Source organism: Bos grunniens, chromosome 1 (genome assembly GCF_055505025.1).
Source record: "Bos grunniens cultivar Pamir isolate PY7600 chromosome 1, Bosgru_T2T1.0, whole genome shotgun sequence".
Taxonomy (NCBI): Eukaryota; Metazoa; Chordata; class Mammalia; order Artiodactyla; family Bovidae; genus Bos; species Bos grunniens.
Window position 1 is genome coordinate 92,020,718 of NC_141165.1, and position 14,370 is coordinate 92,035,087.

Below are 14,370 nucleotides of genomic sequence, written 5' to 3' on the forward strand. Positions count from 1 at the left end.
AATGTTTTTCCTGTAACTAAGGTGTATTAGAATAACTCTCAGAGGAAAAACAGACTGGTGTAATTGAGGATTAATATCTTCACCTGTCTAAATCTTAAATCACTAAGAAGACATTTTACAGAAAAATTTGGCAGTGGATCTGAGCAAGCAAACAACAAAATAAACATAAATGGACAAAAATATATGAAGTTATATTATACTGCAATATTATGGGCTTCTCTGGTGACTCAGATGGTAAAAGACTGCCTGGAACATGGGAGACCCAGGTTTGATCACATCAGGAAGACCCCCTAGAGAAGGAAATGGCAATACACTCCAGTATTCTTGCCTGGAGAATTCCATGGACAGAGATATGAAGTTATACTTAATAAATGAAATGCAAATTAAAACATTTTCATTATTAGGCTTAAAACATTGTTTTAAACTCAGAGTTTAATAGTTGTAATAATAGTTAACACTCACCAAGACCTGAATGTGTGCCACTGTTCTAAATATTTTATAATAATTCATACAGTGAGTTTAATAAAAATGTTTTACTAGTTAATCCATTTTAAAGATAAGGAAACAGAATTTAAATATATTCCAGGTCACTTAACCAGTAAGTGGCAGAGCAGGGATATAAAACTAAGGAGGTCAGGGGTGCGACTGAAAGTTCCAACAGCCAGCCTCCATCCTTAGGTGTGGTTCAAAAGTCACCTTATTAACATAAGACACCTTTTTCTGTTATCTCACTTAGGAAAACCTAAGGGTTTTAGGAGTTCTGTGCCAGAAACAAAGACTGAATATATACTTATTATAAATCATAGAACTAATGTTAACAGGATTTCACTTTAATTTGAAGTCATTACTAACTCCTGGCCATCTGGAGTTTCTCGTACTTCGGAAGCAGTAGATAAAAGAAAAAAAAATGGCTATTTATACTGGCAGCACTAAATGACCTTGATTACAAGGAACTAGGGTTGCCGTTACACAATGGGGGCAGAAAGGGATACCCCTGGCTCCCAAGGGATTCACTGGCTCATCTTCATGCTTCCATGCTCTGTGAGAAGTGTAAATAGGCAGCTGCTGCATCAAAGGCCTGATGATGCTAGAGTAACTAAGGTTCTGGCCTTTGGAATGAAAATCCTGGTGACTCGGGCAAGCAACCTAGATCTGCTAAAGTGATGGCCAAGAGAAGGGAAATCTCGAGAGCGTGATCAGCTAGGGCCTCAGTCTCAACTGTGGACAGCAGCTTGCTCCACTAGCCCTCCTGACACTTAGGTCAGGTGGTACCTAACCACCTCTCTGAATGACAGATTCAGTCTGTGCACAGAGCCAAGCTGTTCAAAGAGTGGATGAGGAAATCCTATGCCTCTTGTGCCTGCTTCAATTCTGCTTGGCCCATCTTTTTACTCCAATTGCTGCTGCAGCTCTCAGCTGCCTGCAGGTGTGACTTCACCTCAGCTGCACAGCATGTCACCTGCCTTCTGCCCTAACCTTCCTTCATCCTCCATGAGATGCCTATAAGAATCCAGTCAGCCCGTCTGAGGCTTGCTCACACCTGGCAGTACAAGAGAATTAACTACATGAGACATCTCTGGACCAAGAGGGAGAGGAATGAGTGGTATATATTCACTTTTTCATGTCTGAAGAAAAGTTCTGTGTCCATTCCACAGTGCTCCTCAGGAAGCCCCTATAGGAATTAAGCCCGTTACCCTCAGGCCAAGAGCACACAGTTGATGGGTTTTCCTTCAATCCGTTTCACTCTTAGCAGTCTGCCCCTTGTTCTTTCAGATAATTTCCTAACGTAAAAAATCTGTACAAGCTTTCCTCTTGGGCTCTGCATTATGGGGGTATTCCAGGTTCATATAAGGATCAAGTGAAAGAACAGTTGTAAATATGCTTTGAAAGCTAAAACCAATATACTCATGTAAACCAGCCCCATAGAGCATGCTGTTCCACCTACAACATTTGATTTTACTTTGTTCTCATAGATGTAATTGTCTTCCACTGTTTCAAGACTGAACTACAAAGCACGGGGCAACCTTTACTGAGCAATACTCTGTTGCTTCATTTTCATCTTATGAGGTAGTAGGCATTACTATCTCCATGCCATGGATGAGGATGTGGAGGCCTGGTATTCCAACTGCTAAGCTCAAGCTAAGATTCTAGCCCAGATCTGACTTCCAAAGACCATGCTCTGTATCATTTTACTTCTGTTCTTCAGCATGTCCTCCACCCTCCTTGTGTTCTCCCTAACAGTGGTCCCCAATGTAGCCATACCCAACACACCTCACCCTTTTGTGCTCCTGTTTTGCTCTGTCAGCCCCTGTGATCTTCAGAGCTGAGATCAAATGCCATCTTCCTAGACAGAACTGCTTCTTCATCAGCTTGCCTATATCACTTTCCTGAATCACTATTTTTTTTTTTTAAACCACAAGGCTGTAACTATTCTGCTGCATTTATGACTGGGGCTGGAGCCAGACAAGAGCTTAGGTCTTAAATAGTACTAGATACATAATAAGCACTCATATAATAACTGTTGAATAAACACTTGTCAGAGTGTGTACTCCTAAAGCACAGGGCCTAAGTTTGTCCTACTGACTGCTATATTTTCAGCACGTAGCACAATGCCTGGCTTATAGCAGACACTCATTTGCTAAATGACTGAATGAATGAACATGAATCTGTTTCTTCATTAAACTGTGAATTCTTACAAAGTGGGATTCTATAATGTTCAGCAAATGTTTGCTGAATCCAAGTAATATTAAGAAAGAAAAAACTATTTATTTAATGATTAATTGATTTATTTAAACAATAGGACATACAGACATCATTGTCAGACTTAATATGAGATGTTAAATGTTCGATCCAATTTTCCTTCCTGGATAAGTTTTTCTTTCCTATCCTGTACAAACAGAAAAAAAAAAAAGTACATTAAAAACAATGCATTCTGGCACAATTCATGGTATAACTCTGAAAAACAAGAAGAAACACTCCCAACCTAATTCCAATCTTTCATTGTCTAAAGTATGTCTGCACAGTATGACTGAGGAAGCAATAATCTGAAGAAATAAAGGGATAGTAAGAAAACACTCCTATTGAAAAATATCTATATTACCCCACCAAATAGCATACACTGAAAGCAAAAGGCATATACCTTCTGGTAAGTGTGGCCTACCTTTCTGTTAAGCAATAAATTATCAGATAATGAAAATATATACACTCTAACAGGACAGTGGATTGACTGGTTTAAGGCAGAGCTATTAACACATTGGTGGTAAGTGTGGCCTACCTTTCTGTTAAGCAATAAATTATCAGATAATGAAAATATATACACTCTAACAGGAGAGTGGATTGACAGGTTTAAGGCAGAACTATTAACACATTGGTGGGCTCCAGTGTAGATGGCAACATGAGGCCTGCGGGCTCGGGTTGGGGATCTAGTATCACACTGGTCTAGTGTCAAAGACAAGCTTGGCTTTCTATGCAGTCACATACCCAGGCCTCTGATGGCAGTGATCCCCACCATAGGCTGCTTCTGCTACTCTACTGTTGGAATATCAATGTTTTAACATTAACTCGCACAATGTGACCAATATAACTGAAATTCATGCAGAGCAGACAGGGAACATACAAAGTGATACATGTGTTCTGCTAATATGTAACCCAATAAATATCTCTTTAAAAACAACACCTAAAGGTTAATCAGAATGGAAAATCTTAACTTCTGAACATCTAATGAGAAAAAAGCAATTAACTTTTTAAGTTATTTCTGTATCCTCTTGCTTAATATACACAGGTGGTGCAGTGGTAAAGAATCCGCCTACCAATGCCCAGAGACACAAGAGACATAGGTTCATTCCCTGGGTCAGGAAGAGCCCCTGGAGAAGGAACTAGCAACCCACTCCAGTATTCCTGCCTGGAAATTTCCATGAACAGAGGAGCTTGTGGGCTACAGTCCATGGAGTTGCAAAGAGTTGGACACAACTGAGTGCACACGCACAAACACACACACACAACTTCCTTACCTCATGTAGAATACACCAGGAAAACTCTTCCATGAGCTAAGTTCAAGTCTTACATATTTAAAGGGACCAATTCATTATTTTAAATTCTAGAGCAGCCACTAATATTAAATTTGAAAGACCAAGAAACAACTATGCTTTTTAAGAGGGAATATTTCTACATGAGTTGAAAGGATAGAGCAATAAAACTAAACATGTAAATGAAACTTCCGGTTTTTAATTCAGCTGGAAAGGGATAAAGGTAGGAGAGGATAAAGGAAAGGTAAGGAAGAGGAGTAGAAAGCCAAGAAGGGAATTATCGAGTGAGAGACAGCTGCAGCACAGCAGGAACCTATCACACAGTCACCAAACACAAAGTTCAAGTACTTACTCTGTCAGTTTTGAAAACATAATACCAGAAGACGAGGGGCCCAATTCCAAACAGAGCCCCTAAGAGGGAGGTCTTGGTATTGGGTCTGAAATTGGGATAGATATTTGCTGATCTTGCGTAGGTCCAACGAACCAAGGCAGGATCTTCCTAAAATGAATGAAAACAAAAGATACAGGGAATGAAGTTCCACATTGAGAAGCAATCTCATCAGGACTTTTGTTCTGGAGCATAGGAGACACCCTTTCTTCTCTCCTACAGTTAAGGGTATATCCCAAATATTCCTACATAGCTTCAGAGAAGATCATACATTTTCTAGCATTTGTTGACTAATTTCCTGATGATCCTGTTCAGAATTTAAAACACTCATATTATCCTTCAGCTTTCTATTGATTTAAGAATCCTAATCATTCCAAGCAGTCAGAGAAGGCATTTTTTTTTTTAATCCTTTTTTTTCCTATTTTTTTCTGGATTGTTTTTGGCTTCACTGCCTTTCTGGAAGTATGACCAACAGAACCACACAGTATTTCCAATGAAGACAAACAGATTTCATATGCTCTATCACACTGTCAACTTTGTTTCCAGGACCCTTTCTAATGCTACACCCATGCCAGTCTCTCCAGGCTACAAATAAACTGTAGGAAGGATGAAGACTGAGGTAGGCTAACTCTGAACTTAAAAGTTTTTTGAGCTGCCTTGGCTGGTATTTTTAAGAGCAAAATTATTACATTTCACACTATTAAAATAGTTGTTGGAAAGGATAAAGCTGTTAAAGGAAAATAATCAGATCGCCTCGGTTAAAAAAAAGTAGTTGTGATGTGAGGGCTTAGTTAACTGGCAGCATGTGGGTTCTCAGTTTCCCAACCAGGGATCAAACCGAGGTGCCCTGCGTTGGAAGGTGGATTCTTTACCACTGTACCACAAGGGAAATCTCCCACGGTAACATTTTAAATGAAACTGTTTGCAGAGATAGTAAAGAAGGTTCTTTACTGAAGATACTGGTTCAATACTGGTTCAATGGGACGTGTGAGCTCTATACCTGAAAGGACAAAACATCTGTCTATTCTTATATGTATCCCTTCCAGGGCACACACCAGCTTGGCTTTTCTCCTAACTCTCTGGCTATTCTCTTAGTCTCTTTCACTCCCTTTCTACTTCTTTCTCCAATCTCTTAAGGGTGGACCTCAGACCCGTGGGTCTTTCCTATCTACATTCACTCCCTTGATAATCTCTAGTCACATGGCTTTAAATATCCACCTGTAGGCAATTCAGTTCAGTTGCTCAGTCGTGTCTGACTCTTTGCGACCCCATGGACTGCAGCATGCCAGGCTTCCCTGTCCTATAGGCAGATGACTCCCCAAAAGTATGACTCCAGCCCTAGACCTCTAGCCTAAACAGGAGACATAATATCACACTCCCTGCTCAAGGTTGACATGTTGTTTAACCGGCAAAAGAAAAGTAACAGAAAGTGAAGTCGCTCAGTCATGTCCGACTCTTTGCGACCCCACGGACTGTAGCCTACCACACTCCTCTGTCCATGGGATTTTCCAGGCAAGAGTACTGGAGTGTGGTGCCATTTCCTTCTCCAGGGGATCTTCCCGACCCAGGGATCGAACCCGGGTGTCCCACATTGTAGGCAGATGCTTTACCATCTGCACCACCAGGGAAGTTTAACTGGCAAATGTAATGCCAAATGGGATGTATCCCAAACCGATCTCCCAACATGCATTCCACCTCCATCCCTGATCCTTTCACACTCTTCTCTATCCTGGCAAACTGTAACTTCATTCTTCACTTCAGTCAAAAACCTGAGAGTTATCCTTGAGCCCTCTCCTTCTCTAACACCACATATCCAATCTACCAGCTAACCTGGATGGCTCTACTTTCAATACATAAGCAGAAGAGATCATGTCTTACCAACTTCACTGCCACCACCCTTGCAGCCACCATCAATTAAGAAATTAGAATACTGAGGTCCTAGTCTCCCTGCTCCTATTTTTGCTCTCCCATAGTCTCTTCAACTAAGCAGCCAGAGAGGTTGTTAAAATATAAGTTCTGATTATGGGACATCCGACTCAGAAAAGTCCTTTCAGTGACCTATGAGACCTGGTGTGATCTAGTTCCAGGCACCTTTCCCATCTCATCTCTTCCTACTCTGCCCTCACCTTTCTCTATGTTAATCACAACAGTCTCTTCAGTATTTGGGAGATTAATGAGGGACACTCCTGTCGCAGGACCCTTGTACTTGCTGTCCCGTCTACTAGAATGCTACCTTCCCAGAGAGCTGAGTGGCTAGCTCCCTCATCTCAGTTTTCTGAAATCTTCAATGTCACCTTCTAAGCGAGGCCTTTCCTGAGCCTTTCTAAAATTATAGCTGCTCTCTGTCCCTTCTACATACACACACCCCTAATCCCCTCTTCCTTGTTTTATTTTTCTTCTCATCATTTACCACTACCTAACACGCTAAACAATTTAATTTTTTAACTTATTACTTGTCTTCCCTCTGGAAACAAAGCTTTATGAGGACAGGAGTCTCTGCCTGTTTGTTCTCCACTGTCACTACAGTATCTGTAAGAGGGCCTGGCATGTAACAGACTCTAAGCAATGACTTATTCACTAAATAAATCATTCTTAAAAGATTAGGCAAAGAACTTCCATGTACTGCTCAATATATAACAGTCAGGCATTCATTTATCTAGGGGCTTCACAGATGGCACAGTGGTAAAGAATCTGCCTGCGAAGGTAGGAGACACAAGAGACGCGGGTTCGATCCCCAAGTTGAGAAGATTCCCTAGAGTAAAAAAGGGCAACCAACTCCAATATTTTTGCCTGGAGAATTCCATGGACAGAGGAGCTTCGCAGGGGGGGCTAGAGTCCACAGGGTCGCAGAGTGGGATATGACTGAGCACGCATGCATTTACTTAACAACCAACGAGGCAAAACTACAACTGCTCTGGGTCACAGAACTGGAAAATAAAAATCTGCAATTTAAATCTCAACTCTGTCTGACTCAAAGACTGTCTCTTTGAGAAAGACTTTGCGAAAGACTGACTCTTTTTTTAAAAACTACATCTGACTATCTAGCATACCGAACCCAAGCACGTGAGTATGTACATAATGAATGTCTCTCTCCGCACCTTCTTCCAAGTGAAGGAGGTTCTGGCTGGAGACAATATAGCCAAACATAAGAAGATGCTTTGGGTTACATAGACTACAGTTCAAATTCTGCTCTATCACTTGCTAGTTGATATCACTCTATGACATACTTGTCCTTCCCATCTGTAAAATGGGGACAGTAATAGAGCACAACTCTTTGAATAGCTGTGGTATCTGAATATCATTCAGGAAGAGTTTCAATAGTGCCTGGCGCACTGTAAATTCCCTTCAATCCTCTTAACTTCCTAAAATTCCTACAGAATACCAATTAATTGTTGGGAAAAGTCTTTTTTTTTTAATATCATATCTGACATATTTAAATAGCTCTTGTACAAAAATTATCTAAAAGCATGCTTCTTAAATAATACTTTTCAGTTTACTGGGCATGTATTATGTGCCAAGAGTGTTATACAGACTATGTCATTTAACGTCACAAGGATCTATAAAGAATGTACTAACATTTCCATAAATGAAAATTAGAAAACTAAGTTTCAGAAGGGTCAGGGATATATATATATATATATATACACACATATGTACAGAGTCACGTAGTTTGCCAGTACTTAGAGCCTTGGCGTTTGACTCCAAAGCGCAGAGCTTCAGTAAGTTGTAGCCTGTTTGGGTCTTTAAAAGAAACAAACTGAAAAATCACTATATTCCCATCAGGAGAGAGCAGTATTGCCTCAACTGTGAACTGAAAAGTGGAAAACAGCTTTAAAAAAAAGAAAAAAAAACACCCCTCTCCTCCCGACATTTTCTGAACACTCATCACAAGCCAGGCACTGTGCCGGCCGGTCACTTGCCTTATTTCGTTTAATCCTCCTAAGAGCCTCATAAGATAGGAAGTACCATATTATCCCCATTTTTCTGACAGGAAAACCGAGGCTAAGCAGCAGAGTTCAACAACTTTTTCAAGATCACTCAGGCGGGAAGTGATCAACCCGAGACTCAAACCCAGCCAGGTGTGAATCCAGAACCCGTCCTCTTTACCACCAAACATTCTGCCCAAGGTCAAAGGACTAATGAACCGGTCTGCTCTCTGGGCCTGGAAGAGGACCTATGTCTAAAATATTGTTCGGCAATGGTGACCAACCCGCTGCCTGGTCCCCCTGCAGGTCTGGACTGAGCGGTCAGACCGGACCGTCCTGACTCTGGCCCCTCGATTCCCACCCACTGGCCCCTCACTCACGATAACCCCTCGGCGACTAGGGTCGTAGTACTGAAGCTGGTATTCCCGTTTAAGCCGGGATCTTATGGCCAACCGCTCGGCTTGTGCTTTCCGGGTTTCAGAAGATATGTCGTATTCAGCTGGGTCGAGGGTAGTAGGTAGGCTGGCCAAGCGCGATGCCTCGTACTTGGGGAACGACATCTTGACGACCCGGCGCAAAACCGCGCTTGCGCGACTCCAAGGCCCGCCCTCTTCAGTCTGACCTTCGTCCCGAGGAAGTGCGCCTGCGCGATAGCCCGAGGTTGAAGATGGAGTTAAAGGAGTTCAGCTAGCTTCTTTCCTCTACCTTGCTTCCTCACTGTCCCGCCCCTCTAGTGGCGATCTGCGCTTGCGCAAGGTACTTTCCTCGCCTTCCCCCACCCCTATTTCCCTCCCCTTAGTTCAGTACAGTTCAGTTCAGTCGCTCAGTCGTGTCCGACTCTTTGCGACCCCATGATTTGCAGCACGCCAGGCCTTCCTGTCCATCACCAACTCCTGGAGTTCACTTTTCCTCCCCTACCCGCCTCCAGATCTGTCGCTTTTTTGCTCATTCCTAGCAGCCTTATCTGGAAAAGGACATGGCAACTCACTCCACTATTTTTGCCTGGAGAAGCCTATGGACAGAGGAGCCTGCTGGGCTGCTGTCCATGAGGTCGCACAGAGTCGGACACGACTGCAGCGACTTAGCATGCATGCATGCATTGGAGAGGGAAATGGCAACCCACTCCAGTATTCTTGCCTCGAGAATCCCAGGGACGGAGGAGCCTGGTAGGCTGCCGTCTGTGGGGTCGCACAGAGTCGGACACGACTGAAGCGACTTAGCAGCAGCAGCAGCAGCCTTATCTCTACTGACAAACAGAGCTTATTATATGAAGTTGAGCTAGCAGAGACGGAACATGGGATTGACTGCGATTCTGGTTCAGTGTGGGTTCATCTCTGTGACCTGGGACAAGTCACTTAAGTTCTCGGAGTTTTCCTCTTGCTTATCCTGGAGATAATGACCCTTCTTTCTACCTAGCAAAATTGTTGTGAGAATTAAAATAAAACAATGAATAGAATGCCAACATACTCTGCAAAACTCAATTTCTTATCCAAGAAAAAGAAAATAATCTTTGCTGTACGTTGCCACGTTAGATCCATACAACATAAGCAGAAGAGTGTTTTTCATTGGTGTAGAATGATGTCTAATAGAATGATGTTAAAAATATTCCCTTTCTGACTATAGGTCAGAAAAGAGGGGGGCAGGTTATTGAATAGACCTCTGGAAGACACAATATCTTAGTTAAAATATTAAAGCCTCAAAAAAAAATTACTAAAGCCTCTTAGGTAAAATTCCTAGCACTCTTCAGGGGCTAAGAATAAAAAACGTTTCACAGAGGTATGAAAATAAGCATCGGGGAGTTGTATCTTGCTGTGAAAGATGATTTGGGGAAAAAAGAGTAACCTAAAAGGAAAAGTTCTCCATCCCTACTGTCCTTCTCTTTCTCCCACTGTCACCCCCCCCCCCACCAAAAAAGGGCAACTTCAAGTTGTATGACAGAGTCTTTGGGTACTAATGAGATACTCCTTTGGGGAAAACAGGTGAACAATATTTCCATAACTCAGGCAGGGAAAGCTGATCAGCTTGGGTGAAACATTTGGGGACATGTAGGTATGTTAAGAATGGTTGCTAAGCAGAGAAGGGATCTAGAAAATGCTGGCACTTTAAGTGATGAGGAGCAGCACTGCTGTCAAATTTATTCAACATTTTAATACTGTTTTAAAATATTTATTAAACAGTCATTGCATGAAGCACACTGCACACTAGTCAGTCTTAGTCAATCTTCTGGGCTCAGCGAAGGAAACACAGAAGAAGTGAAGGATGAGATGTTTGTCTCTGAGGAGCTGACAATCAGTCGGTACAGAAAGAACAGACGGAATATGATAATATTTGCTAAGTAGTTTAATGTCCAAATGAATATGGAGCAAAATGGGCTCAGGAAAATGCAGGCTGAGGGAATATAGAAAAAAAGAAGCTTGAGACAAATCACTCATACTCGATTTTAAAGGAGCAGGGGGAAAGTTCCGTTTTTCTAAAGTGTTTAAACAGATTAAGAAAATAAAAGCAAAATGAAAAGAAGGAACAGGTTGAAAATTCTAAAGACTGTGTTGATAGCTTCAAAAACCTTTGTTAATAGATTAGACCCTGAAGAAAGAAGGGCATGTAGAAAAAAGAAAGAAGAAAGAAGTACAGTGAGTACAAACTAACTGATAAAGTTTTTAAAAAAGACTTTTTAAGGTTAAGAGAGGAGGAGAGAGAGAATAAATTTTATCATTTCATTTGGATGAGTTAAGGGGGTTATCTCTACATTTGCTTGATTCCCATAAGGATCTCTTTGCTACTGCTACTGCTAAGTCACTTCAGTCGTGTCTGACTCTGTTCGACCCCATAGACAACAGCCCACCAGGCTCCCCCGTCCCTGGGATTCTCCAGGCAAGAACACTGGAGTGGGTTGCCATTTCCTTCTCCAATGCATGAAAGTGAAAAGTGAAAGTGAAGTCGCTCAGTCGTGTCCGACCCTCAGCGACCCCATGGACTGTTAGATGATTGTTAAAAATATGAAGTCCTAGGTTTTCTTCTGCTCTCGTACACTTAGAATTGATCTGGCAGTTGTAATTTTTACAACTTCCTGAGGAGATTCATACAATATTGTGTGCTTGAGGAACACAAAGATGAATACAAGAGGCCTTCCTTTTCCCAGAAATGGCCATCTTAGAATGAATCTACTTACATTGGAGACATAGATTCTATAGTGAAAGAAGAAGACTTGATTGGGATTTTATCTTGAAGCAATGCAACCAGGAAATTATGAAACTGAATTTATCTTATGTTTATCACGTTCTATTTTCCAACTGTGTGCTAATTCTGATAAATGAAGTGTTAATTTGTGGGGACGTTATTTTCATGTACCTCATTATTCTTCACTGCATTTGATTTTTTTGTAGTAGGGTCATATTTGCAAAAGTGTTGGAGGGCTTGTCTAGTTTTCCCAATGCTCTGTCTTCATTCTTTGAAACCAAATTATTTCCTTTTGAAGCACTGATGTCATCATCATTCTTATTGATTTTTATTGTATTTATTTTACCTGATTCAGCTCTAAGATCCTCCTGTATTAGTGACTTTGCATGTGGATCTAGCAGTTCATCAACATCACTTTCATCAGTTTCATAAAATTCCACAGCTTTCGCAAGATTTGCAATAGATTCCTATTGCATTTGAGGACTGGATATTTTCAAATGGATGACCAAGACTTTGACAGGGTAGATGTAGGCACTAGGGTTAGCAAATGGAATAATTTCAGTGAGTAACAATTTCACAGGTGGTCATATCATCAATGAAAATTTTATGTTTTGAAAATTTTTACTTCTCTAAGAAATCTCCTAATAGAATTTATCAGAATTTATTACAACGTGGATTACAGGGACTAAGTACATGTGTCTGTACTTGGTCAGAAGAGAGTGGATGAAGTGGTAACGTGTAGAAGGAGAGAGGTACATGTGTGCAGGGGTAGGTAAGCTATACAAATGGGGCAGGGTTTCAGGGAACAGAAGGTGGACCGATGAACACAGAAACTGTAAGAAGCATATTAAGTTTCAGCTTGCAACAGTATGAAGAATGTTTCTTCTCTTAACTGGGTAGGATATTATGTAAATATGTGAATAAACTCTTCACTTTGGGTTGAAAGTAAACCCAATGCCCAGAGATTTAGTTGATCAGTGATTAATAGCAGTTGAAATTTAGTGAGTATTCTCTATTTTTATTTTTTAAAATCTTGTCCTACATTGAGTGTTAACAAAGGATATACTGACAAGTTAATGAAAGGTACCCTCTTCACAAGAGCCCTCTCTACTACCCTGGGAAGGACCCTCAAAATGTGTTCAAATGGTCATTGGTTTTGTAAAATTAGAAAAGGAAAGCTATTTGAATCACAGTCTTCTAAGACTGCCATCTCTCTCCTCTGTGACTTCCCCCTTCTGTAACATTTTTCACCTGTTGGGTAGTATTGCAGTGACCTTAGATATTTGGGGGATCTTGCCCACAAAAAGTGGAATTTAGTAAAGTATATTTATTTGATTCGCAGCTATGCCAAGTGGAGTTATTACTAGCCATCCGGGTACAAGGTGTCTTCCAGGAATACTGTCATCACCTAGTGTGCCATGAAGGTGCAGAATTAGAGTTTGTATTGTGATATAAACTTGTCCTGTGAAGCCTGGCCCTGGAAATAATGAGGGTAGAGGAAGAGAACAAGGTTTGAAATAAACAGAACCAGAAGCTGATTTGGGTAGAAAATTCTTCTAGTCATTAATGAATCATTTTTGCTGGGAAGAAGGTGCCTCCCCCGTGGCACAGCTCCTTTTCCCCCAGACTGTATAAACTTCAAATCCCATCAAGTTTCTTGATGGATCTTCCTGTTTGTCAGTCTTGTTTAAGGCTACAAGGAAGAGACTCATAATGCTACATGAATTAATTTAATTGCATAGAAATCAAGGAACATGGAGGTAGCAAGGAAAGTCATCTCTTCAAGAGCTGCATAGCATCCTGGAAACTTGTTTTCCAAAACTGAAATGAACAGCAGTTCAAAGAGAGAATAAGAAAAATACTCCAGAGTTTTCAGCATCCCACCTAAGCTCATGTAACCCACTTTCCCTTTGTTTACTTAGCATTTACTCTTCCTTTAAAAGAGGGTATTATTGAGTCAGTTTGACACTATTCAATCTGGGTTACCCCAAAGCATGGGATTGGCTTTCATTGTATCCAACCCATCTGTGGTTCTTTGACTTGGGCACTGTCCTAATTGGTTGTGAATAAGATTACACAAATATTTTACCCTAACAGATACACCTAAGTCAAAGAAGCTTACCATATTTGGAAAAGACTCACATAGTACTACTCTCTTCAGAAGTAGATTGTATCCAGAAGATGATTTTAGACTACACAGCCTCTTACAAATATACATCACTTTCTACATATTTCTATCATAGCTTTATAATAAGTCTTGCTATTATGGAGCAAATCTCTCCATTTTATTATAGTTCAAAATTGTCTTAGCTACTTCTCTTTTCTTTTCTCTTTCAGAAGAATTTTAGTATTAAACTGTCAAGTTCCATGAAAAAAAAAATCCATTGGGATTTGTGTTGGAATTGCACTAAAGTTGTAGCTTTACTTGAGAACAAACATCCTTATAATATTATATCTTCCCATATGTATTCATTAGTTAGGTCTTTTATTTCCTTCAATCGTGTTTCATAACTTTATCCATAAAGAATTCTGGCCTCTTCTTTAAGACTGATTCCTGCTGCATTATAGATTTCATTGCCATTGTTAATTGTTTATTTTTCCTATTATATGTTCTGAAGGATTATTGCGGTATAGAGTAATATTACTGATGTTAGTATGCTGATCTTGGAACCAGTATGCTTGCTGAACCAGTCCTATTAGCTTTTCTATACATTCTTTTTAGTTGTTCTGTATAGTCAGTCATTATCTTATGAAAATAGCAGTCTTGCCTTTTCTGTTCCAAATTTTATACTTCCTTTTTTCTCTCTTATTGAATTAGCTTGGACCTCCAGGACAATATTGTACAATAGTAAAA

The 14,370-nt window shown here is 40.6% G+C and overlaps 1 protein-coding gene across 1 annotated transcript; it reads right to left on the reverse strand.

Annotated features, from left to right (window-relative positions):
• Nucleotides 1–2,764: 2,764 nt before the first annotated feature.
• On the reverse strand, nucleotides 2,765–8,910 carry NDUFB4 (NADH:ubiquinone oxidoreductase subunit B4). The gene is made up of 3 exons (XM_086320561.1): nucleotides 8,720–8,910; nucleotides 4,378–4,524; nucleotides 2,765–2,887 (listed from the first exon to the last, which is right to left on the reverse strand). The coding sequence occupies exons 1-3, from the start codon at nucleotides 8,897–8,899 to the stop codon at nucleotides 2,825–2,827; spliced, it is 390 nt and encodes a 129-aa protein (XP_086176687.1). The 5' UTR covers nucleotides 8,900–8,910; the 3' UTR covers nucleotides 2,765–2,824.
• Between the last annotated feature and the right edge of the window lie 5,460 nt (nucleotides 8,911–14,370).